Source organism: Fistularia commersonii, chromosome 14 (genome assembly GCF_037954325.1).
Source record: "Fistularia commersonii isolate RoL2024-O1a breed Wild chromosome 14, RoL_Fcom_v1.0, whole genome shotgun sequence".
NCBI classification, from domain to species: Eukaryota; Metazoa; Chordata; class Actinopteri; order Syngnathiformes; family Fistulariidae; genus Fistularia; species Fistularia commersonii.
The window spans coordinates 16,599,940-16,625,558 of NC_141297.1; the positions used below are offsets into that span (position 1 = coordinate 16,599,940).

The 25,619-nt window shown below is 40.5% G+C and overlaps 2 protein-coding genes across 2 annotated transcripts; one reads left to right on the forward strand and one right to left on the reverse strand.

Moving 5' to 3' along the window:
• The first annotated feature begins 2,250 nt into the window (after window positions 1-2,250).
• LOC147227425 (ninjurin-1) lies at window positions 2,251-8,222 on the forward strand. Its single transcript, XM_086159764.1, has 4 exons — window positions 2,251-2,660; window positions 5,046-5,280; window positions 6,736-6,871; window positions 6,953-8,222. The coding sequence occupies exons 1-4, from the start codon at window positions 2,607-2,609 to the stop codon at window positions 7,035-7,037; spliced, it is 510 nt and encodes a 169-aa protein (XP_086015890.1). The 5' UTR covers window positions 2,251-2,606; the 3' UTR covers window positions 7,038-8,222.
• A 1,410-nt stretch (window positions 8,223-9,632) lies between these two features.
• pex10 (peroxisomal biogenesis factor 10) lies at window positions 9,633-13,239 on the reverse strand. The gene is made up of 6 exons (XM_086159763.1): window positions 12,878-13,239; window positions 11,566-11,646; window positions 11,080-11,480; window positions 10,680-10,855; window positions 10,331-10,463; window positions 9,633-9,968 (listed from the first exon to the last, which is right to left on the reverse strand). The coding sequence occupies exons 1-6, from the start codon at window positions 12,987-12,989 to the stop codon at window positions 9,900-9,902; spliced, it is 972 nt and encodes a 323-aa protein (XP_086015889.1). The 5' UTR covers window positions 12,990-13,239; the 3' UTR covers window positions 9,633-9,899.
• Window positions 13,240-25,619: the final 12,380 nt, after the last annotated feature.

The following is a 25,619-nucleotide window of genomic DNA, read 5'->3' on the forward strand; positions in this document are numbered from 1 at the left end:
GAAAGACTGAGATAGAAAGCATTGCCAAGAGCTACAAGGTTCGAGTAGTAAAATAATGTTTTCAATATTCATGGGTGCCTGGTGGGACCACTGCAGTAGATCAAGCAAAAGCAGTAATTAATGATAAAAACGAGATTATTTATGTGTCACGTAATTCACACTACTTCATTTCTGTACTTTTTACCTCTGTGTAGCTGTTGTTTCAATGATAAAGTCTTGGACATTGAGACCATTACAAGAAATCTTGAAATCTTGAATTGGAATTGATGTGGAACTTATATTCACTGGTATGAATATAATTCATACCAACGTATACTGTATATTCAGTAATGCTGAATATATAATATATATTCAGTAATGCTGCATTTGATTAAATCAGGTGTTACAATTGCAGATGTTTGCATCACTTCTAATGGGGAGGTCTTGAGATATTGTTGCCAGGCTGGACAACTTGGCAAGAAATCAGTCAGGGGACAAAGGAAAACACAAAGAGAATCCAGGCAGGAAAACAAGGAGAGAATCAGGCGGGAGGACATGGGGAGAACACAAAGAGAGAACTTATGGAGGAGAAAAAGGGGAGAAAACAGAGAACCCAAGCAGGAGAGCAGAGACAGCCCATGCCGAAGATCATGGAGAACAGAGATCGTGGAAAGAACTTAGGCAGAAGATCGAGGAGAACATATCAAGAGAACACAGAAATGGCTGCTCTGCGGGGTGACTGCTATGCGGCTTTAACAGCGGGACACATCATCAGTTGTATACCTCAGTGTCACAGGGTGTTTTCAGCCATCTATCACAAGACACCCTCTGCTGAGGTAGGCCCACCTCAGGTTGACCAAGCCTGGGTGTGTGCAGTTAGTTATTCGCTTGCCAGGTAGTGTCATTCCTCTTGAGCCACAGCCAGAAGCTCGTCCTCTTGGCGGCGTTGGCCAGTTCTCTGATGGCCTATCAATGAGTCTTTCCCCGGCTCCCACCTCCCTAAGGAGCTTTGCTGTTGAGCTGGATACAAAGGCCCTACACCCCACCTCCACCGGGCGCATTTTGATCTTCCAGTCTATGCCCTCTGCCTCAGTTGCTGAGTTGGCATACCACGGCTTTTTATGTTCAAAGGCTTCCTCAATGGCGTCTTCCTTCTGCACCGTCAGCTCAACGATGTAAGCAAGTTGGCAGGATTTAGACCAAAGGATGAGTTTTGGTTGTTGTGATCACTGGGGGGATGATGAGCCTTTGGTCCAAGTCAGCTTGCATCTGCCAGGCCCTGTCTGCATTCAGAGGGCCAAGATCCAGGGTTGAGGGGCTAGTCCTCCACTTGTCCCCCTCCCAAGCAATGTTTTCTGTCCATTAGTGACATGTGTCCAGCCTCATCATAGCGCATTTGAACTCCTCGAGCAGACTACTGTCGAAATGGGCAGTGACTATGTTCCGTTACTGTACAGTCCAATGCTGCTGAGGCAAAACAGATGCATCCTTGGAGATGAAAATGTCAAAATCTTCTTCTCTTTTCAGCTTTTCCCTTCAGGGATTGCCACGGCGAGTCAACCTTTTCCATCTAACCCTATTCTCTGGATCCTCCTCTCTCACACCAATTACCTGTATATCCTCTCTCACTACATCCATAAATCCTCTCTTTGGTCTTCCTCGAGACCTCTTGCCTGGCACCTCCAATTCCAGCATCTGTCTACCAATATATTCACTATCCCTCCTCTGTACATGACCGAACCATCTCAGTCTGAGATAAAAATGTGAAAATAATAAATAAACCTGTCACGGCACGGGAGGACTCGGACAGGGAACCACACCACCAGAACTGGAATTTGATTAAGTCTCTTTATTGATAGTCCGGAACTTTGCAGGGTTGGGGTCCGAAGGTCCGGGGGGCTCTCGTAGGGTAGGGGTTCAAGGTCCGGGGGGGGGGGGGGGGGGGGGGGTCTCGCAGGGTCGGGGTCCAAAGGTCCAGAGTGGGGGGCTTTCGCAGGATCGGGGTTCAAGGTCCAGGGTAGTCTGACAAGGTCGGGTGGAGAATAACAATTCTCCGGCGCCAGACGGAGCGTGCCACTGCTCTTTAAAGAGATGTGATCAGGTGTCTCCTCTTGGCTGCTAAGAGGAGATCCTGACAAAACCAATATTTTTAATAAGACCTTTAAGACCTTAAATCACTTTATAGCCTTGACTTTGACACTTTATAGTTTTATTTGTATTTCTTACCCCCCCCCCCTTTTTTTTTTACTGTTTATACAACTTCCCACCATTATTTATTATTGTTATGTTTTACTTGAAACTCTGGCACAATTTCCTTTGGGATATATAAAGTTGTTCTTATTCTCTTATCCTTATTCTTAATTTTCTCGACAGTTAATGGCTTGAATGGTGACAATATGCTTGCACTACAAAGTACATTTCAAGGAATACTTAATGAAATGAAAGAAAAGTTTGCATTATGTTTTTGAAGGGGGAGGTTTTGGGTAAAGCAGGCTGAATAGTGGGAGGGTCTTTCCTCTGAGACAGTTGAGCCAACTGACTGGTTATTCCGGTCCTTCCCTGCTGTTTCCTCTGCATTTAAACCAGCCACTCACACTCCATAAGTACTCCACCCTTGCAGCAGAAACATGGACAGAATGAACGGAGAGGGCATTGCTCTAAATAAAACAGGCGACGCAGAGGTGAGAAAATGCAAGACTGTGACATATTTCTTTAAAGTACTTAAACCCTCAATGAGGGTATTACACAGGGCCTGCATTTAGACAAGAGTCCATTTAGTTTTGGATGCAGGGACATTTTTGTACATTATACAGAAAGGTGTGTAACTGGTAACTACAGCTGTCTCAAAAAGTGGGTAGAACATACAATGTACTTCCCGTGAATTGAATTACACATATGCGGTTCAAATACTTGGAATGAACGCTTGAGTCAGTTTCATTACTTAACATCCACTTTTGATTTTCTTGAGCTTTTAAACATTTCTTTTCACATTAATTTGGTTCCCCGATGTGTTCCTCCATTCAAGTACATTTAAAAAGGCAATTATTTCAATTTTCATTTTTTACAAGTAGATCGTCATTATGAGTTCTTGATTATTAATTCACAGCTATGAATAGGGGCATGTTGCAGCTGATGGAATAATGATGCTATCTTATTTTTTTTCATTCTTTTTGTGTTTCTGTGCAATAATTTGAATCATTGTAAATACAGAATATGTCTGCATGGTCATTTCAAAGGGGGCAAAAAGGGAGCGGTTGCATTTTCTGATTAATCATTAAAAAGACTTATTATTACTTATTATTACTATTACATAATAGTCATTTGATTCCCCAGTGTGATTAACATTAAAAGGATTCTTCAGTAATTCAAAGCAGCTTATTTAAATGTCCATGTCCTAAATTGGAAGCAAAAAGAGAACATTCTACTTGATTTGTTTCATGTTTTTGCAAATTAATTTGTTATTTTAAAACAAATTTTAAACAAGATGATGAAATGCGAAGCTTTTTGCAACATACTCTGTTTTATCGTCTATTATTTTACAAAATAACAATTATTTCCTGTTTTATTTACATTTTTGGATACACACAGGTGACTAATATTTATATCTATTGATTCCTTTTTTATTGTTCCAAAAATACACACATACATGAAAATGTATGATGTTAAAATGTTGTCTTTCATTGAAATCTGAAAACACTGAAAACAACTGACAAATTTTGTTGTCACTTGAAAACATTAAAATTTGAGGGGATAAGCTCAATTTCCTAAAAATAACCTTTTGTCATCCTGGAAAAAGTAATTGACAAATGATCAGAAGAAAATGACCTGAAAACAAAGAATAGAAAATAAAAATGAAATTAATGTATATACTTTTCAACAATGTAAAACCTACCTGCAATTTACAAGGAAATAATCCTGAAAAAATAGTCCTGAAGTGAAAAGACTGAGAGCTTAAATGAAAAAGACTTGGGGAAAAAAGACCTTGAAACTGTGGCGGAACTTATTTTAAGGTTAGCTGAAAAAATAGCTTTAATTGCAGGGAAATTATTGATGAATAAGACTTGAAAGTAAACAATAAATCTGGGGTAACTGATACGACATAACCTTGAAAAAGTGTTGTAGATGGCCTGACAATTAACAGCAAATTATATAAAAATTTGTTGAATATAACTTCGGGTGTAGATCAAAATTAGAAGATAACTAAAATGAAATGACCATAGCAGTGAATAAAAAGCTACCTATGAAATTAGTTAAGAAAAAAAAAATCAATTAATCAATAAGAAATCATATTTTCCAGAAAATTGTTGAAAATTGAGAGAGAACCTATTAGTTATAGAAGGAAGAAGACAGGGCGGTTTACATGTGTGTCGAATTACAAGTCCTGGAAAAGGATCCTCAGGAAACAAAGGGACCTGAACAGGATGGAATTACTATTTTGTCTGAAAATGTCTTAGTTTGATCATGCTGAGACTCACACATGTGCCAGGGGTCCGTCTTTCTGCCTGGGCAGCAAAGTTATGTTGTTGTCACACAGCCGCAACTCATGGAAGAGGGGGCGCAAACTCTCTTTTCCACCTGCGCTGTCTTGTGCGGCCGTGAGGTTTCTAAGGCGATGAGCTGATACACACTGTCTGGTATGCAGGTTTGCAGAGGAAATGTCAGAGCATGTTAAGTTTGTTGTTTGTTACTGGGTGAACCAGGTGAGTCAGAGCCTGCAGCCCCTCCCTTGTGCTTTAACTGCCACACCAGGGAAAACAACTATCATGTTCTTTATAAGAACACTGCAGTGACATGTGAAAAGAATTTGGCCTTCCACTCTTTCTGAAACACAACTTTTGCAACTTAGCATAGTCCTTGGACACAAATAAACAAGAAATTACCTTCAATCTGTATGACATCACCACATCACCCACTAATATCAGCAATACTTTTCCTGTAAGACTTAAATGTGTGTAATATTAGACCCATGTATGAAATACTTTCACCATTGTTTTCATAAGAAAAAAAAGATTAAAAAAAAAACCATCATAACAGAAGCAGTGGTAACAGAGCGTGCTGTGCTGCAGGCGGCGGTCACCCACTCCGGGAAGGTGCACCGGCCCATCAACATAAACCACTATGCCACCAAGAAGAGCGCGGCTCAGAGCATGCTGGATGTGGCCCTTCTGATGGCCAACTCGTCCCAGATGAAGACAGTTTTGTATGTGGGGCCTCAGTACCGCTTCTACATTCCCCTCATCATCTTGCTGTCCATGTCCATTGCCCTGCAGGTCATCGTGGGGCTGTTGCTTGTCTTCATTGGCAAGTCCTTTTTTGATATTGTGCTAGTTAATCACTGAGGTTCCTTTGAGTGACAAACCTGACAAATGTTGTGAATATTGCTATAATTACAAGGTGTAAATACATTTGTTGACTGTTAAATGCTCATGCAAATGTTCCTTGAAGGTAAACTGCAGAAATGCATCAGTCACTAGATCCATAAACACACTCCATGTCCATTTAAGTTTGACTGAAGATGAAGCTGATTTAAAATGCTGGTAAAAAGCTGGATTATTTTGAGGTTAACATTGACCTATTTAACTTTCTTGATTTGTTGGGCCTGGTAACAATTGTGAAAGTTTAAAAGACATATCATTTTATGACCATCCCAAAAGCCCACACAACATGAAAGACTGAAACAAGGAAATAACCTGTTTTACCAGCCTTCTAACTGGTACATTCAGGGCCAGTGGATTATCCCACTGAAGGGCTTCCCAAGGGAGAATTGCCCCTGTGTAACTGTCATATGTTCAGTCCAAAGGCTTAAATCCATCCATCCATTCCATCCACTTTCTGACCCTAAGTCAGTTTTCGTGGGAAGAAAGGCTGAGACCTCCCCAACCCCGTCACTTAGCTCGGCTCTTCCCAAGGAGTTCTGAGGTGTTCCCGGGCCAACCAAGACACAGTCCCTTCAGTGTGTCAGGGGTCTTACCAGGGGCCTCCCACTGGTGGGAACATGCCCCAAACACCTCACCAGTGAGGTATCTTGGCCAGAAACCTAAGCCTCCTCATCTGGCTTCACTTGATAAAGAGGAGCAGCAGCTCTGTTCTGAGCTTTTCATCAGGGAAAGCCCAGACACCCTGCAAAGATAACTAATTTCTATTTCTTATATCTGTCAGTAGTTAACTGCTAATAACAATCTTGCACTTTATCTGAATTCCTCCGAATTTTGAAGACAAATGGATTTTGTGTGAGTCACTTAATGTTTTGCTTTGAAAACCTGAAATACTTTCTGTAACAGTGTGATTTGAACAGAACAGAAACATCTAAAAAGGGAACATAATGTATGATTAATCCAAGAGGAAAATTATGAAAAACAACTAGCGCAAAAAAACTCGATTCTTCCTTTTAAACTGATTCTGATTTTTTAATCTTTTTGTGGCATTCAGTTAAAATTGACCATTTTCTGAAAAGCGATTACAAAAGCATTTTCCACAATATTATGATGATATTCAGTACTTTTTAATTGAAGTCGTTTTTATAAGGTTTCATCTTTGAAGGGTAGAGTCCTGACTTACATTGTGTTGTTTTTAATCCTGAGGGGTCAAAGGTCACTGGCGCTCAGTGTTTCATTCCCTGCTTCTTGTGCACCAAAGATTTATCCGGATTAAGGGAAAAACAACAGATGATGAAAAGTTTCAAATTGAACAGCATTACTCTTAACAGCCAAGCCACCTTGTTTCACCCCTATTCTCTCTGTTTCACCCAACCAACAGTGAAATATGATCTCAATGATGTCAGAAAGCACGCCAAGTTGAGTAGGATGAACAACGTTGCCACGGTCTTCGTCTTCTTCACCGTTCTCATCAACATCTTCATTACGGCGCTTGGCTTCGAGGCATACTCTCCCAGGTAAGCCATATATTGGTGATGGGTAAAGTACCACACCATCTTTACGACTGATGTGAGATGCACTTCTGCTCTGTCTCCCAGGTCCTCGTTTCCCAGGATCATAGCAGAACCAGAGATCCAATTGATCCCCCAACCTGATAACCTCAACATGACCGGCCACTTCTGAAGCCGGACAGCAACTTCTCACATCCTGAGCATCCTGGTTGTGTTATAAACTGTTATGGCATTTGTTCATATCACACCCCATTCAGGAAAAGATACGGCCCAATGCTCGTTCCTCTTTTTCATGCAATGATAAAGAGCATCACTGGATCAAAAAACATCTGGGATGATTTTCAAAAAGAGCCAAGGTTTTTGGTCCAATAATAATTGTTATAACAATGCGATTTTTGCACTTTTTTGCATGGAAATGGTCTTTTAGAATTGGTCTCCATTCATGTTGTGCTTTCATTGCCTTTTGGTTACACTAGATAACATTCAGACACACACTCACATGCTGATGGCGGCAGCGTTGACATGCAAGGTGCTAACTGAGCCATCAGGAACAACTTGGGGTCCAGTGTCTTTCCTGGGGACACTTCAACATGCAGACAGGAGTAGCTGCAAACAGACTACCAACATTCCAATTGGAGGGATGCCCACACTACCAATAAAAAGTCCGGCCTCATGGTGACAGAGACCAACTGTAACCTGCGTTCAAACTTGGCTCTCAGGCAACCCTATGTTGAAAAACTTTACAATGTCTTATATCATGAACTGAAGAAGCCTCTTGGATGAAGAGTGAAACATCTTCAAGTAAATAAATGCAAGTCTAGTTGCCACAACAAGAATTCACCATGACCTGGATGACTGTGAACCTCCACAGCCATGATCCCAACAGACCCTCACAATGCGCATGAGTCTAACAGGTATCACTGTTGCTGTCCACGTGAGTATTGAAGTCTCCCAGTAAGAACCAGCTACCACCCAGCTCACATCACACTTGACCCCCATGCCCCCTCCTATGGGTGGTTAGCCTAAGGCAGGGGTTGGCAACCCTTAACACCCAAAGAGCCATTTGGACCCCGTTAAAACACTGGGAGCCGCACGTACTTTTTGACGTGTAAAATAAAGGTACCACTGTATATATTGCTTTTTATTACCTTTACACTTTGTGAATTTCAGAAGCAACACACTTCACACTTGTTTATACAAAGTATTACGGAGAAAATTAAATTTTATTTATGTAATGAACTCATTTTAAGCTTTGGGCTTTCAGAGCGTGTAGCGGAGCCTTGACCTGAATTTTAAAAAAAAATCCAGAAAAAATCACTGTGTCAGTAAACAATAAAAAATAAATATTTGCAAAATATCTTCATAAATATTTATTTTACCTGGTTTATGGGACTTCTGCTCCTGAACTTCTGCGCACAGCATCTGCAAATTGGTACTTTACCGACTGGTGGGTATACCGGCTTCCGCGAGTGTGATGTTACTTTGAGCGGCGAATAGTAAATATAATTTTATTTAATAATTCAAGATCACAATAGTCTTTCAACTTAGAACTAAAAGTAAAAAAAAGGAATTAACACAAATGAAATACACTTCAATTAAATATCTATAATTTATTTTCCCAAGCCACTCGGAGCCACAGTGTAAAAATGAAAGAGCCGCGGGTTGCCGACCCCTGGCTTAAGGGAAGGGGGACCCCTTTGCCAGTTTGGGCTGAGCCCATCCAGGCCGAGCCTTGTGGGTGCAGTTCAAGCCACCAGGCGCTCACCCTTGAGCCCTTTCCCCGAGACCGAAAACTGCTCCTTTTATTTTTTAAATCACTTTCATAGTGGAAGTGTTTTGATCCGATCTGAAGGAGGCTGTTGCATTATGTTATTAAGAAAATCAAAATTGGACCTCCGAAGGTGTTTGGTCAGGATAGACATTCTTGGGGTGGGGGTGAAGAGCAACTTGAACATTTATTAGAAAGATTTTTTTAATATGCATGTTTTTGATAAACACTACTTCATATTTCCCAATGGGTTTCGTGACGGTTCTTCCAATGTTTTTCCGCTGTATGGATGCAATATGTTATGTTGTCATTTGATGTTTTACCTCCCTTGTCGACTTAGATTATCAGACAATGTATGAACACATCTTCTGTTAGTTTTATATTGCTTAGTTCTGAGTTTGTTTTCACTAAGGACAAGGCATTGTACTGTAATTAGGCTTAAAACTACAGGTTCTTAACTGCTCTCTACTTAGGCGCCACATGAAACCCCCATCAACCACATTTTTCATATTTTTAATGACTTAAAAATATGAGTTAAATAGAAAAACACCAAAACTAAAATAAATACAAAAATGTATGTCTCGCTGTCTTCTGTGCGATGAAACATGAAATACACAAAATCAACATCTAAAAATCCCACTGAAGTAAAGGAAAAATACTCTGATGGTTTTAAAAAACCATTTAAATACTTTAAACGCAAAGTGATTTTGCTCTGATTTTCCTTTGATGGAATAAACCAGAATTTAATTACCTCTGTCACAATGTTTCTGCATATTTACAGCTGCCTTCTCCTGAAACGCCACTAATCCTGGAGAAATGCATGTTTTACAAATAAAAATGCAATAATTTTATTATCATGTTGTGAGGACAGTTCCTACTTAATGGAGTTGTGGATTAACTCACCAAACTGTAGATAAAATGACCTTTAGTACAGGTGTCCAGTGAACATCTGTAGCACATTACTGCAGCATTGAAATTTTAATACTTAAAGAATGTGACACTTCAGTTACAGGTCAATTGATATGAGAGAAAATGAAGGAAATGAGAAAGTTACTTCAACTTAATGGCCACTTTATTAGTTACTCTATTACAACTGGTACAGGTTCTAATAGACCATAAATTGAGAGAACTGCAATTCATTTCAAATCTTTTATTAACATCTGTTAACTTTAATCTAAAATATAATTGTAAACTGACCTACAATACAGTAATTAAACAAAAAAATAAATAAAACAAAACAATACACAGAGGAGGGAATATCTGTGACTAACTGTAATTCCTGAGGAAAACCAGTCTATGAGGCTGGAACTTCACGCGACACAGGGGACACTCAGCCTGTAACACAAACAAGAACAACTTTTATTCTTCAATATACTGTGGAAAATGCAATGAGTAAATTGTTACTATTTAAAAATGATTAATAAAATTTATTCTAAAGAAAGAGTGTGTGAAAATTCTCATCTGAAATATTTACAAGTCTAAGCACAAGAATCACTGAGAAGGCAATCTCTAAACCCTCAAGTACAATGAAACTCTTCATTGCAGTGGAGACAAAATCACTTCACCCGAGTTCTGGCTCTGATGTGATTTTCCAAACCCCAGCAGATATTACAATATATGTCAATGCAGGAAGATGTTCTGGATATCATTTGATTCGTTTCAGAGAAGGTGAGGAGAGCTACGTGTAGAAGGCGGACCTTGGTGCGACTCCACTCTGTGATGCAGTCCCAACAGAACAGATGCCCACAGGGGGTGCAGGTGGACTGACGGCGGCCCTCCAGACACAGGGTGCAGCGTGCAGACCTGAACCCGGAGATGGTCTCATTGGAACTATATGCGGCCGTGGAAACATGATATGTTAAAATGGCAGGGGCTGGGGGTGAAAATTATTCCTGACAGGAGCTGAACAATTAATACATATACACAAAATGTCATTACAATTTGAACTGCTGCTGCTTTGTATTATTGAGTGTTTGTTACAGGTGAAACTACAGTGTTGGCCCAAATACAGGAATGTACTATAATTGCGTGTAATGCAACACTGACCTGTAAGGCTGGAGGTTCCTGTAGATCCTCCTCTCCTGCCTGCTTCTCTGTTTTTGTCTGAAGGCACGGACCTGTAGGCTCACTACGATGAAGAGCTGCATGAGGGAAGCCAGCCCTAGCAGCCTGTAACTGGTCCAGATGGTGCTATCATCACTGCTACGCCCTGATACACGCAGCTATGTGCGCACACACGCACACACACACACACACACACACACACACACACACACACAAACACACACACACACACACACACATACACACACACACTCTTTCAGGTTCAATACTGAATACATCAATCAATAATAGAATTATTCTTAAAAAACAATACTTGAATTTCACTTTAAGATGACATAAAGCCTTGAATCACAATCTCAGAGCAAAAATGATCTCAACCTACATATCTGATACCAGTGGCCCTCCTTGACAGGTGATAGAAAGATCCAAAGATGTAGAACAGAGCAGTGTGGAGGCGGTGCAGGAGGGTTAGGCTCTGCTGGAGGACCGACACGGTTTGAAGAAGTGCCGTCTTCTGGGCCTCGGACAACCTCCTCACACCCTCATGTGTGTGCCTCCTCAGCCACGACTCAAGGTTCCACCATGCGGATACTTTTTGCTGCTGCCTGGGTTCCTGCCTGCCCTCCAGTTCATTCTTGAGACACACCAGAACCTTATCCAGCAAGTAAGGAAGGAAGGTGTGGCAGAGGATAAAAAACCCTCGTCGAAGGTGAGAAGGAATCCTGTGCCTGCTGGGGTCAACCTGGATTATATTGACATACTCCTCACCCAAGGTTTGGTATCCTGGTCAAAACCACCAACACAGTAAGCTGTTAAGATAGGAGTTAAAAACACACAGTGGCATTCAACATTCAGGGGATAAGTCTACCTGAGAGTGTAGTTAATCCATAGTAGGTAATGTCTGACAGTAGCTCGATCTCCTTCCTCCATTCCAGCCATGTTTTACAACCTGCCAGGAAGATGATAGGTTCAGTAGTTAATCTCGTTAAATTGAATCAGAAGTCTCATTAAATGGGTGGAAGATATAAGAGTCTCATCGAAGTGTAAGTTGTTCCACAGGCCAAAACTGCTGCCTCAAAGTTAGGTTGTTTTACAAAAAAACAAGCAAACAAACAAAACAACCCACAGTAACACAATGTCCCAGAAAAAAATAAATATATGCATTGCCCTGCTCTCTCGATAAAATAGATAATTTTAGACATGTGTTTTCAATGTTTTCTGATGATACTCAACATAAAGAGTCTGAAAGGTACAGAAAACAGACCACGTTCAATTTTGACAGGAAGGAATTTCCAATTTGCATTTCCAATTGACTGATTTCTACAAACTTACAGAGGCACGTTTGTGGTTCACAAGAAACTCCAGGATGTCCTACTAATATGTAGAATGCAGCTTTACGTTGATAGGGAAGCTACAGATATTGCTGTGAATACATCTTTCAGAGAATACTGCGTTTGTAAAATGCAAGACAAGCTTAAAATGTTTCAATTAAAAGATCAAAAAGGAATGCTCAATATTTAACACTGACACACACAATTCTATTGAGAAATTCCAAAAGAAACAGTCAGCAAATAACCATCCAATCTATTATAATCCAACAATTTTTCACCCTTGCAGTTCCATTCTGTTGCCCATTCTTATCCCCGATGTTGTTGCTGTTGCTCTCCCTGCTGTCTATTTATTCATTGATGTCTTTGCTATTTTCTGTTTTCTGTCATTTAACAGTCTCTCCTCTTATATTTATATTCATATTTAATTTTGACACTATAACTGTTGCGCTGCTGTGACAAAAGAATTTCCCCTGTAGGGATCAAGTTTATCTTCTCTTATCTATCTTATTATGGGTTCTATGATAGAGCCTATAATAAGATAGTTCTGGGCGAAATAAAGACAGATGTTCTATAACAGATAGAACATCTATCTGTTATTTTTTTTACTTTGCCTTTTACTTCTAATTGAATGACAAAATCCACGTGATCATCGCAATTGCACATATAGTCATACCATGCCATCAAATGTTAGAAAAAAAGTTAAGATTGTGCCACAACATGGAAAATAGACTAGCCCTTGGTGTTTGTTATGACAGTAAACCGAGCAGCTGACTTTTGTACAGCCAAACCTGTCTCAAGTCAAACAACAACCAGGACGCCGGGTTAACGGTTATCTTTAAACAAACTTACCTGCAAACGTCTGAAAAGCTTCGTTCGCGTTATTTCGGAGGAAACTCTGATAAAACTCATCCTTTTGACATGACCGGATCAGCTGGGCCTGGTTCGCGGAACCGAGCGGCATTTTAAAACTAGTTTTCCATGCCGGTGTCTTTGCTGGAATGGAAAGGTCCACGCAGTGTCACGGAAGCTTGCCAGCTAGCTTACAGCATGCTAAATGCATACAGATAAATGACAGTCAAACGATCCAGTCGCGAGGAAATGGGGCTGCAGTCGTGTGCCACCCGTGTAAGCACGTTTTTTTGTTTTGTTTTTTAAATTCGGAACACTGCCGAAGCGGCTCCAAGACGGTCACGAAATAAACCGGAACTACATTGTCTTCTTCTGTAGCTGATAGCAGGAAAGACGCCTTCAGTACGAGAATCATTATCACCACCTGCTGCGCTGGAGGTATAATAACATGTCAAGGATAGCCTACGCTCTGTTGTTTTATACCGTCACCCATCAGTCCAGAGCAACTTTTTTGAACGATTTAATGATTTAACGGCTAAATTCTCTCTTTGACTCTATAAATAATTTTTGTATTTTAATGTAGTCTGATTTACTGGATTTATCTCCGAACACTTCTCCACTGTTAAATGTCATGTGTCTGCATTTGTGGCGCAAACTAGGGGACGTGGCCTCTCACCCCACGGGACAAGGGGCAGGGGTGTTAGTTGTTTTTGGTGTCTTAGGAATAAAGTTAGAACTTACCTTCGTCTCCGAAATCCCTCCTTCTCACACCACAATGGTGGCCCCGTTCTGGACATGTCTGACTCGGATCGACTGTATGACCACACTTCAGCCACGTTGCCCCAACTCCCAAAGCCGGCTGTTCTCGCTGCAGCTTTGGCGCTCCCAGAGTTCTGGTCAAGCAACCTGGTTCCAGCATATCGAGGCGCTTTTTCACCCGTGTGGAATTTTATCGTATAACACAGATACTTCCTCGTTGTCATGACGCTGGACCAGTGTTCTCAAACAGCTTCCGCTCCGGAGGTACAGTCTGTCTACTGCAAGGCAGCAGTTTGCTATAAATGCCTTTATAGCAAACAGCTGCGACACATAAAAAAACACCAATAATAACCTTATAAACTTTCAGTATTATTAAGGAAAATAGCAGCATTTTACTCACCAAATTCTGATCATTTGAAGACAAAATCCATCCTCCTTCCTTTCCTCAAATAGAGTTCTATTATTCTGTCGTACAGATTATCCATGCGCTTCGTCCCCAAGCACTCCTGGTAATACAATTTGCACTGTACCTCGGAGCCTGTGAGCCAGGGGTACCGGTCATAATTCGTGGCTTGAAAATGTCGGACAAATCCTTTTCCTGGTTGTGACAAGTTCGCTCGCTTAGGAGATACCCAACCTTTCTTTACTATGTCCAGCTTATCTTCAAAACTCCATCTAGAGAATGGCTTTAACAATATATTAGCAACTAAATCCGTTTCTTCTCCTTCTGCAGCCATTGTGGGTTGACAATACCGATATTTAACAAACACAACTATATTTCTGTTTGCAGCTCGCTAGTACGCTTCTCCTTGCTAATACAATTGTCCACTGCAATTGTCAAATCTTTGTAGTTAACAGTTAACAGTTGAGATAATTTATATTTCATTATATTTCTTATTCTTCCTCCTTTCTACTATTATCTATTACTGTTATGTTTTTACTTGAAACTCTGGCACAACAATTTCCTTCAGGATAAATAAAGTTGTTCTCATCTCATCTCATCTCATCATCTTACTCTCTGACTATGCAATCAGAGGGTGTGAATATGCTGATGTTGTTGTAGCCTGCTAGAAGGCTTTGATGTCGCCAACTCAAAATCTAATTGGTTGAAGCAACAGCGTCATCAACACTTATTATTTGCGTAAAGGGCTTGCAGAACTGATTGTGCAGCCCCCCCCCCCCCCCCCCACACACACACAGACACACTCACAGGGAGATTCCTTTGACTTTGACCCTGCCTGGCAACAGATTATGGCTGATATGGCTGATTGGTCAATATGAAAATGTATGTCTGGAAGCGGCACAACCAGGCACAACCAGGAGAAAAGCAATGAAAGGAAGTGAACAGACCATTTGTATTAGTATTCATGGACAAAATATAATTAGCATTTGTGATTCAGATATTTTTTAAGGCCAGTAGAGAAGGCATTGCAGGCCCTGACGGCCCACCACTGATACATATATATATATATATATATCAATTCGAACTGAAGAAGCCTCGTGGATGAGAGGTGAAACGTCTTCAAGAGAAAGAAAGAAAATCAAATCCAGTTATTATGAGAAAATGATTTTGACAAGAAATGACCATGACTGAGAACCTCCACAGACACAAGAGTCAAACTCGTAGAAACCATCAGTAGGAATAAAATCTCCCAAAATTAAATTTGATGAGTAGTTCAGTTCAAAACAAGTTTTTGACACCCCTGTAGACCAGGCAAGGTCTGTAATAATGAAAATGTGTCTGTTCATAGTATTGTTTCAAAGGGTGTTTCGGATTATGGGACTACAAGTGGTTAAAAACAGATATAAGCTTACTTATGCTTTAGGAGGTAAAGTCAACTGGATTAACGACCTTATAGAGATCACTTGAATTTGATATAAATCTACAACTATAGTTCCAGTTTCTTTTCCAATTTTTTTGTATTTTGCTTTTAGATTTTGAAAAGCTTTGAGCAAGCAATAAAATGATTGTGGAGGTGACTTCACAGAGTCTTCCCTTGTTTGACACTGTAGCATCTTCTCTCACTGCCTGGGAAGCATACAACGCTGAGGACAATATCATCGTAGATAGAGCCCAGATCTGGAAGACGACACCCCACAATGCCCTGTGCTGTTCTTACCAACCGTACCAACTCCTTTCTGTCTCGTCGCGTGCAGCCGTCATACCACATTGTAGCGCTGAGTATTCTTTCTATTGTTGATAAGAAGAACTTTGGAGAAGAATTGGAACAGCTCATGATCCAAAGCACATGACATCTTCTGTAAAACATGGTGAAGGCAGTTTGATGGCATGGGCATGCATGACTTCCAGTGGTCCTGGGTCACTTGTGTTTATTAATGATGTAACAAAAGACAGAAGCAGCAAGATGAATTCTGAAGTGTATAGGGATATACTTTCTGCTTAGATTTAGCCAGAGGCAGCAAAGTTTATTGGACGGCGCCTCACAATGCAGATGGACAATGATCCAAAACATAATGCAAAAACAACCCATGAGTTTTTTAAAGCAAAGAAGTAGAATATTCTGCAATGGCCGAGTCAATCACTAGATCTCAACCCAATGGAGTGTGCATTTCACTAGCTCAAGACAAAACTTAAGGCAGAAAGATCCACAAACAAGCAACAACTGAAGACAGCTGCAGTAAAGACAACCTGGCAAAGCATCACAAAGGAGGACACCCAGCGTTTGGTGATGCCCATGGGTTCCAGACTTCAGGCAGTCATTGCCTACAAAGGACTGGTTATGTTTTGTCCAAATGCCTTTGAGACCTTGAAATGAGGAGTGTTTTTATAAAGATAGCTACAATTCCTACATGTTTAATCATATATTTTTTTTTCCAACCAATGATATCAAACCTTAAAGTCTGCACTTCAATACCATCGTAGTTGGTTCATTTCAAATCCAATGCGATGGCATGCAGAGCCCAAATCATGAAGATTGTGTCACTGTCCAAATATTTCTGGGGCTAATTGTATTTCTATTATTGCACAGTTATTTGCTATGTGAATCTGCTTCAGCTATGCATGTCAAGTAAAGCACCCAGATTATCATGAGACCAAAGGGGATCCTTACTATAACCATATATTTAGTAATTAAAACATAACAGTGACTACTGTGAAACCCAGCAGCAGCATGGACATGAGATTGTCATGAGTTGAAGAGCGTATTATTAGAGGATAGAGGCTGTCATTGTTGGATGGAGATGCTCATGAAACATCAATGGTAGAGACTGACATCTTAAAACGCTATGACAACATGGACACATGAATAGTTCAGCAACAAACTTGGCTGCCTCAAGTGTCACTAGTAAGTTTAATGAGCCATTGCACCTTGTATATTAAATTTGTATTTGTAATGGAATGACTAATTATTTGGCCTTGCTTTTTTGGATATGATGAATATGGTCATAATGATTTCTGTTATTTCCTGTTGTTTGCTTCATTCAGATTAGTGTAAGGTTGCTGGACTGAAGTCAGTTTCTGATTATGGACAGATGAGGACTGCTTGCAATAAAAACCTTTACTTTAATGAGTAATATTTACATTTTCTTCCCCAAAGCGTTGAAGTGAAACAATGATTTAAACAATAATTTGAACATTTTATGTATTTGTAAGATATACTTTGAGAACGCCCCTGAGGGCACAAGCAACTCCCACCATTGGTTCAGCTACCTTAGAGGGCACCAGTGGAAAGGGTTCAAGGATTAAATAATACAAATTGCTTATTGTCACGTGCACAGAAAGAAAACATATTTCCTTCTGCAATGGAATTCTTACTTTGCTGTCCACAGTGAAGCTAGATAGTTTGACAACTTGGAAATTTTGGTATTATGGATCAAAGACAAAAAGAGGGAGGGTGTGTTTGTAGGCAGCGAGAAGGCAAGGGGCCAGGACTGAGTAGGGACATTGAATGTTGGGAAAGGAAATGCTAGACAGCTGGTTCACGTGATGCAGGGGAGGGAGGTTGATAAACTGTGAGCCCAGGAGACCGGGCTGGAAAGGTAGCAAGGCTAGAAACAAAGGAGCAGAACGGAAATTGTGCTATTATGATATTGATGGGAAGAGAAATAGAGTAGGAGTTATCTTGAAGAAGAAGTTGGTGAAGGTGCTGACTTTTTTCAGTTATAACTCCAACAAGGAGACAGCCTGATAATTCTGAGGGATTTATGAAGAAGTTACGGAGCAAGTTAAAACAGGGTAGCTGATGGTGTTAAATTGCTGAGATCAAGAAGGATTGAGGAGTGAGGGTTAGGAAGAAATAAGGTTGGAAAGAGAGGAGAATGTAGTTTATGGTCTGTAATAGAACTAATGCAGACTCGGGGGGGGGGGCACAGACCAGTGTCTGCCCGAGCCTGTCCCATGCCTGGATAAATGCAGAGGGCTGTGTCAGGAAGGGCAGCCGGTGTAAAGCTTGTGGCAAAACCAAATATGCGAATGAAACCTCAGAATCTCATACCGGATGGTTCGAGGCCCTGGTTAACAACGACTGCCATTTGTGCTGATAACCTACGGGGTATCGGTGGAAGCTGTGGGTTGAAGACGAAGAGGAGGAAGGTGTGTTCCGAAGCAGAGAGAGAAGAAGAAAGGTACCAAGAGTAGGGACTTTGAATATTGGGATGATGGCAGGAAAAGGTGGAGTTGGTTGACATAATGCAGAGAAGGATGGTGAATATACTGTGTATCCAGGGGACCAGTTGGTGAGGTAGTACAGCTAGGAGCTTAGGAGCAGATTTTATGCTGTACTATCATGGTACTGACAGGCAGAGAAATGGAGTAGGAGTTATCTCGAAGGAGGAGTTTGTGAGGAATGTTCTGGAGGTGAAAAGAATGCCTGATAGACTTATTAGTCTGAAACTGAAAACTGAAGGTGTGATGCTCAATGTTGTTAGTGGCTATGCCCCACAGGAGGGATGTAAGTTAGAGAAGGAGAAGTTCTGGAATGAATTAGATAAAGTGTTGCAGAATATCCCTAGAGATGTGAGAGTGGTAATTAGTGCAGACTTGTTGGTTCAGGCACTAGAGGTAATGAAGAAATGATGGGCAGGTTTGGTATCCAGGGTAGGAACACAGAGGGATAGATGGTGGTAGACTTTGCAAAAATGATGGAAAAGGCCGGTAGTTAACACTTTTTTCCATAAAAAAACAGGGACATATGGTAACTTATAATCATTGAGGTAGGTAGACAACATCTTTTATAGGCAAGGTAATCTGAAAGAGATCAGTTACTGCAAAGTAGTGGTAGGTGAGAGTGTAGCCAGACAGCATAGGATGGTGGTTTTTTACTCTGGTGACAAGGAAGATCAAGAGGACAAAGGCAGAGCAGAGGCAAAAGCGTTGGAAGCTGAAAAGGGAGGAATGTTGTATGATTTTCAGGGAGGAGTTGAAAAAGGCTTCCAGGGAAAGCTTCAGGGAAAGATCAGGAAAAGCTTCCAGATGACTGTAAAACTACAGCTAATGTGATCAGGGAGACAGGTAGGAGAGTACTTGTGTATTTTGTGGCGTGTCATCTGGAAGGAAAGTGGATATGGAGACTTGGTGGTGGGATGAGGAAGTGCAGGAGTATAGGCAGAGAAATCAGTTAGCAAAGAAATGGGACACTGAGGGGATTGAAGGGAAGAGAGAGGAGTATAGGCAGATACAGTGTAAGGTAAAGTTTGAGGTAGCAAAGGCAAAACAAAGGCAATGACTTGTATGCTCGGTTGGACAGTAAGGAGGGAGAGAATAATTTCTACAGATGGGCTAAACAGAGAGATGGATTTGGATAGGATGTACAGCAGGTGCAGATGATTAAGGATAGAGAGGGAAGTTTATTGACAGATGCTAGAAGAGAAGTGGGACGATAGAAAAAGTACTTTGAAAAGCTGATGAATGAGGAAAATGAAAGAGGGAAGGGTAGAATAGGTGAGTATTGTAGACCACAAAGTAGCAAAGGTTGGTAGAAATGAAGTGAGGATGGCATTGAAGAGGATGAAGAGTGGAAAGGCAGTTGATCCTGATACTATACCTGTGGGGGTATGGAAGTGTCTCGAAGAGGCAGCAGTAGAGTTTCTGGCTAGATCAGGGGTTGGCAACCCGCGGCTCTTTCATCTCTTTGCTGTGGCTCTCTTTGAAAAATAAATGAGGATTATTTAAATGAACTTCCAATGTATTTTTTTTTATTACTTTGTTAGTTTTCAAAATGCAATTCTGTAAAGATAATTGTCTTGTAATATTAAAATTGTTTTAATTTTGAAAATTAATTTTTTGTCGCTCAAAATATGCGTCACCCACCTCCGACACCGACAGGCCCGCAAATTCTGAATTTTTTGTCAACTTTCTCTCTTGACCATGGAAAACCCCAAGAAAAGAAAGATTTCAGAAGAAAACAGAACGTTTAATGGTACGTGCACAGATACATATGCCTTCCCTGCTGACGAGACTGGTTTACCAGCATGCTTGATATGTGGTGAGAAATTGGCCAGCAACAAAAAGTCAAGTTGATGAGCCATACATTGAAGTTATGGGAAAGAATAGTGGAAACTAGACTGAGAGCAGAAGTCAGCATTTGTGAACGGCAGTAAAGCTTAATTCCTAAAAAGAGTACCACAGATGCAATATTTGTTATGAGAATGCTGATTGAGCAGCACAGTCAGAGGGAGCTGTATTGCATTTTGTAGACCTAGAAAAAGCATATGACAGCGTACCAAGAGAGGACCTCTGGAGCTCTGGTGTTGTATGAGGAAGTCTGGAGTGGCAGAGAAGAATATTAGACCGTTGCTGACAGATGAGGTTAGATATGAATCTTCATGGACCATGATGTTTTCAGACATTATTCGCAGCAAGACAGAATACATGTGTAAGAATGAGAGGAACCCGGGTGGAATGGTGAGGTTACAAGGAGTGGAGGTGAAGAAGTTGGAGGATTTCAAGTACTTAGGGTCAACAGTCCTGAACAATAGAGTGTGGAAAAGAGGTAAAGAAATGGATTCAAGCACATTGGAATAGGTGGGGGAATGTGTCAGGGGTTCTATGTGATAGAAGACTTTCAGCCAGAATGAAAGAAAAGGTGTACAAGACAGTGGTGTCTTGTACAAGACCAGCAATATTTTATGGTCTTGAAACAGTGACAATGACAAAAAGACAGGAGGCAGTGCTAGAGGTCGCAGAGATGAAGATAATGATGTTCTCTTTGGGAATGATGAGGATGGATGGGATCAGGAATGAGTCCATGAGAGGGTCAGCGCATGTTAGATGTTTTGGAGAGAATATGGAGAAGCCAGACTGAGATGGTTCGGTCATGCACAGAGGAGTGATTGTCAATATATTGGTAGATGCTGGAATTGGAGCTGCCAGGCAGGAGCTCCAGAGCAAGACCAAGGATAAGCTTTATGGATGTGTTGAGAGAGGATATGGAGTAAGTGTCAGAGAGGAGGATACAGAGAATAGGGTTTGATGGAGAGGGTTGATTCGCTGTGGCGGACCCTGAAGGGAAAAGCCAAAAGGAAAAGAAGAGGGTCTGTAATAGAACTGTTTGAGTGCAAATAAGAATAATGGGATTTGGAAAAATCTTCAAGGTAATAGCCCATGGAGGAATACATTTTGTTGTTACAGAGAGACTGTCAGTCTTGTGACTGGTTACAACTTTCAGCCCCCCCATTGGCCTGTGGGTAAGGAGAGATGGTTTCAGAAATGACCAACTACATGCCTATTGGAGTCTGGTCAAGGTTTCACTGTCTTGTTCATCCATCAGTTTGGCAATTAACAATTTAGATACTACTAATAAGTAACCTATCACATGTTTTTGGAGGAAACAGAACCAGGAACAGAGATGGGGAGAACGTTGAAACGCCACAGTGAAAGGTCATGCTTATCTCACTGTTTATGCAACATCTGCATTTTTTGTCACCATTATACATTTTTCTGTTGTTGTTTAGTTGCTTCTCTCGTTTCAATAGGTCAGCAGAGCAGGTCAATGCAAATTGGAGCACAAACCTTCTTGTGGGCAGAAGCACTAACCACTGCACCACCGACCCACATAATATCTTCTGTACAAAATGAGCATTCATTTTATGACAATGAATCTCTTATCAATTTGGGCATGTACTGCAATAATAAAAAAATATCTGGTCATCATCAATTTCGATGGCACAGAAGTTGAAATTGTCTCTTGTAAGATTTTAATTTTGCCAAATTACCCCTAAATTAGAACCTTTTATCTTTGGACCAAAACAATCTGGCAAGCATTTCTTGGTTTCTCATCCCGCATCATTTTCATTGTGATAACAAGCATCAGCAGACACATGAAATTGTTTGTTCAATAATGTATAATGGATCTCTGTTGAATCTTTCTCCTCAGGAATAGGAGAAATTTTAATATCATGATTGGGTTTATTCTGACCTCACTGGGTGCATCCTCTCTAGAGTTGGATTGCAGCACCATTCTTCTCACTCCCTGATGGAACATGATGACACAATGGCCTATTAAAGTATGGTTTTGAGAGTTACTTGGAAATTGTAGAATTTATTTTAAGATCTTAATGATTACTTTAAAGCTCTTCAGGGGCCCCTGTTAATGTCACTAACCTGCTACCACATGATCCTGAAAGCTTGCTCTATTTCTTCTCTTTTTTTCTGTTGCTCATTTCACTGTTTATGCAATATGTGCATTTTTTGTCACCATTATACATTTTTCTGTGGTTGTTTAATTGCTTCTCTTATTTTAATAGCTCGGCAGAACAGTTTGGAAATTGCTTTTTCTTTAATGATGAAACAGCGTGCAATATTAACTCTGCTGTAATGTGATCCCTGATGGTCTCATTTGCTTATTTGTGTTGAGAAGTATCACTTTTAAATTATGAGATTTATCATTTTTAAATTTAGAACATCTTGCCCCTGAGCTTATTTAATGATGTAGCAGATAATTACGAAATACATAATAATTGTTTCTATATTTATTTATTTTCTCTGTTCACGGTTAGGCGAATGGCTGCGGAAGAAAAAAAAACAAGTTAATGCACAAGCAAAAAACCTTGACAAAGCAAAGTGAAACTGGCATACATTTGTCAAGGTATTACATAATGTGCAGCTATTACACAATGCAAGGTTACACTCTACTGCTTAATAGTTCTTCAACACAGTACAGTTGCCTTTCCTGCTACAAACGATCAAATAGTCAGACACCGGTGCCAAAACGTGAGCTCCTGTGCGAGTGGCCACATGAAGCTTGTTTGCTTGCTCAAAGTGGATTAAATGCATTCATTCATTCATCCACTCATTCATTCAAAGCTATTATGTGATCTGACTGAAAAGCTGCTCGACCAGTTTTCTTTGTGTCCTCGGAGCAGCCCGGTGTTTGGTGACATCCACGTCTTGAACAGTTGGCCCCGCCATCCAATGCACCAGGAAGTTGAACTTTGCTCTCTGTGTGAGAGGAGGAGCTATTTTTCTTTCTTGTCCTCCTCCCCTTATTGCGGTAACGACTCGTAGCATGCTTCAGAGTGGAAAATAATGATAGAGGATGTGAAGCTCTTCCATAGCAGGGACAAATCAGCTGCTGCCAGCACACCTAGGACTTTTGCCAGGTAGGAAACAGACCAAAGTGCAGCAATCTACCTGCCTGTTTCAGACACTACAATTTGAATGGCTGAATATTTGGGTTAGCTGACATTGAAACTGCCAAAAAACTTATTTTTGAGCTGATCAGATAGGGTGATAGTAAAAGTTTCCTGCACCCCCTGTCCCTGAAGCGGTTGATTCTTGTTGTTGAGTAATCATCCCACCATCATTGTACACACTTGTGTGAAGTAAGTGGCGTGTTTTCCAATAGACAGGCAGAATGGGGGAACCCAAACAGCTCACATCCCCCAGTCTCAGTCTTTCATAGGGGACTGTCTCTGTGTAGACAAAATAATTTTGTGGGGAAATCCCTCAGCCACACTTTCATGTCTGCTGAAAGGCTTTGTTTCACTTTGATAACAATGGATTATTGTGTATTGGTTTTCCATATGAAACCGTAATCAGTCTTTGATACGGAATATTGACAATATCCCTTTCCTTTTGTTTTTATATTGTTTTCTAAAGATAAAATGAAATGAGTTATCTAAAACTCAGAGAAACTACCCAATATTTTCAAAATAACTTTTTATTGATTGATTGATTTTATTATCTTATCTGGTGTTATATTATACCTGATTTTTTTTTCTGTACATATACATATGTGCACTTGAAATTACTGTATGTACAGATACGGCATACATTTGAGCATGTGTACGTGTGATTGCATGTGTCATTCTACTCCAAACAAGCTCTCAAAAAATCAAGCTAATCCTTGCCCTAAGATAAGAAACGGTAGGGTCTTGTTGAAAACATTATTTTTCTGCTATCATTCCAAGGGCTAAGAGTATCTTATACTGCAATACACTTCTATATAATAAAAAGAAAGATCTCTTTTTGCTGATTTAAATAGCTGAAAATACTCAATATGATTATCATGCAATAATGCAGTTATCACATTAAACTACAGAAGCACAGAGAAGGTAAGTCGGAGTTGTATCATGCCTTTGTAGACCTTGCAGACCTAGAAAAAACAAACAGCAATGAGCTGAGAACTATGGTATTGTATGAGGAAGCCTGGAGTGGTAGAGAAGTATGTTAGATTGGTGCAGGTCATGTATGTGAGGTGTGCTGTAGGGGTAACAGAGAAGTTCAAGGTGAAGGTGGTACTACATCAGGGATCAGCTCTGAGACCCTTCTTATTTGCAGTGGTGATGGACAGGCTATCAGATGAGGTTAGACAAGAATGTCCATGGACCACGATGTTTGCAGATGACATTGTGATTTGTAGTGAGAACAGGGAACAGGTGGAAGAAAATCTAGAGAGGTAGAGGTATGCTCTGGAAAGGAGAGAAATGAAGGTTAGATGCAGCAAGACAGAATACATGTGTGTGAATTAGAAGAAACCAAGTGAAACGGTGAGGCTACAGGGAGTGGAGATAAAGAAGGTGGAGGATTTTAAGTACTGGGCCGAACAGTCCAGCATGATGGAGAGAATGGAAAAGAGGTGAAGAAGCAGGTTCAAGCAGGTCGAAACTGGAAAGGAAAGGTGTACAAGACAACGCTGAAACCAGCAATGCGCTATGGTTTGGACACAAGGGAATTGAAGAACAGATAGGGAGCAGAGCTGGAAGTAGCAGAGATGAAAATGTCTAGGTTCTCTTTGATGTATGGAGGATGGATACGATTAGCAATGAGTCTATCAGAGGGACAGCACATGTTAGATGTTTTGAGGTGAGGTCAGAAAAGTCAGACTGAGATGGTTTGGTCATGTGCAGGGATAGTGGATAGTGAATATATTGGTAGAACGATGGTGGGGTTGGAGATCTGCCAGGCAGGTCTGGAGCAAAACTAAAAATAAGATTTCTGGAAAGAGGGCCTGAAGTTAGGTGGTGTTTGAGGATGCAGAGAAAAAGGTTAGATGGAGGAGGCTGATTCGCTGTGGTGACCCCTGAAGCGAAGAGTCGAAAGGAAAAGATAAGAAAGAAGAATGCAGTTATCACATCAAACATATTTTTTTTCACCTCTGCCTGTAATAAGTAAATGTGATTTTTTCCTAAAGGGTTTAAAGAAAAAACATGGCCCATGTTGTGATGTCTTGTGTCTTGCTTGCCTTTTATAAAATCAAAGTTTCAATGTGCTTAGAGAAACTTCTGACAGTGATATATGAATGCACAGTCATGCTTTTACTGTTAAACCCTGCTCATCCATCATCCTAACCACTGCAGATCAAACGTTTTAGTGAAGCAGAAAAACGATCAAAAAAGTTTTGATTGTGTCTGGGTGTTGGGGAGCTTCAATATAAAATTACAAAAATTCTTATTTGTTCTAAATGTCAACGATTTCAAACACATTTAAACTTAAGGAATATAATATTACAATAGGATCTGACCTTTGGGTAATTCATTTTAAAAAGTAGTCATTTTTGTAAACAAAATGTATGACATCCAAAGT

Excerpts from the sequence above, each read along its gene's own strand:
- LOC147227425 (XM_086159764.1), top strand. The coding sequence starts at position 2,607 with ATGGACAGAATGAACGGAGAGGGCATTGCTCTAAATAAAACAGGCGAC. Across the intron at positions 5,281-6,735 it reads GCTGTTGCTTGTCTTCATTG|TGAAATATGATCTCAATGAT; the intron begins GCAAGTCCTTTT and ends CCCAACCAACAG. Across the intron at positions 6,872-6,952 it reads TTCGAGGCATACTCTCCCAG|GTCCTCGTTTCCCAGGATCA; the intron begins GTAAGCCATATA and ends TCTGTCTCCCAG.
- pex10 (XM_086159763.1), bottom strand. The coding sequence starts at position 12,989 with ATGCCGCTCGGTTCCGCGAACCAGGCCCAGCTGATCCGGTCATGTCAA. Across the intron at positions 11,481-11,565 it reads TGGATTAACTACACTCTCAG|GATACCAAACCTTGGGTGAG; the intron begins GTAGACTTATCC and ends GGTTTTGACCAG. Across the intron at positions 10,856-11,079 it reads GGGCCACTGGTATCAGATAT|CTGCGTGTATCAGGGCGTAG; the intron begins GTAGGTTGAGAT and ends GTGCGCACATAG.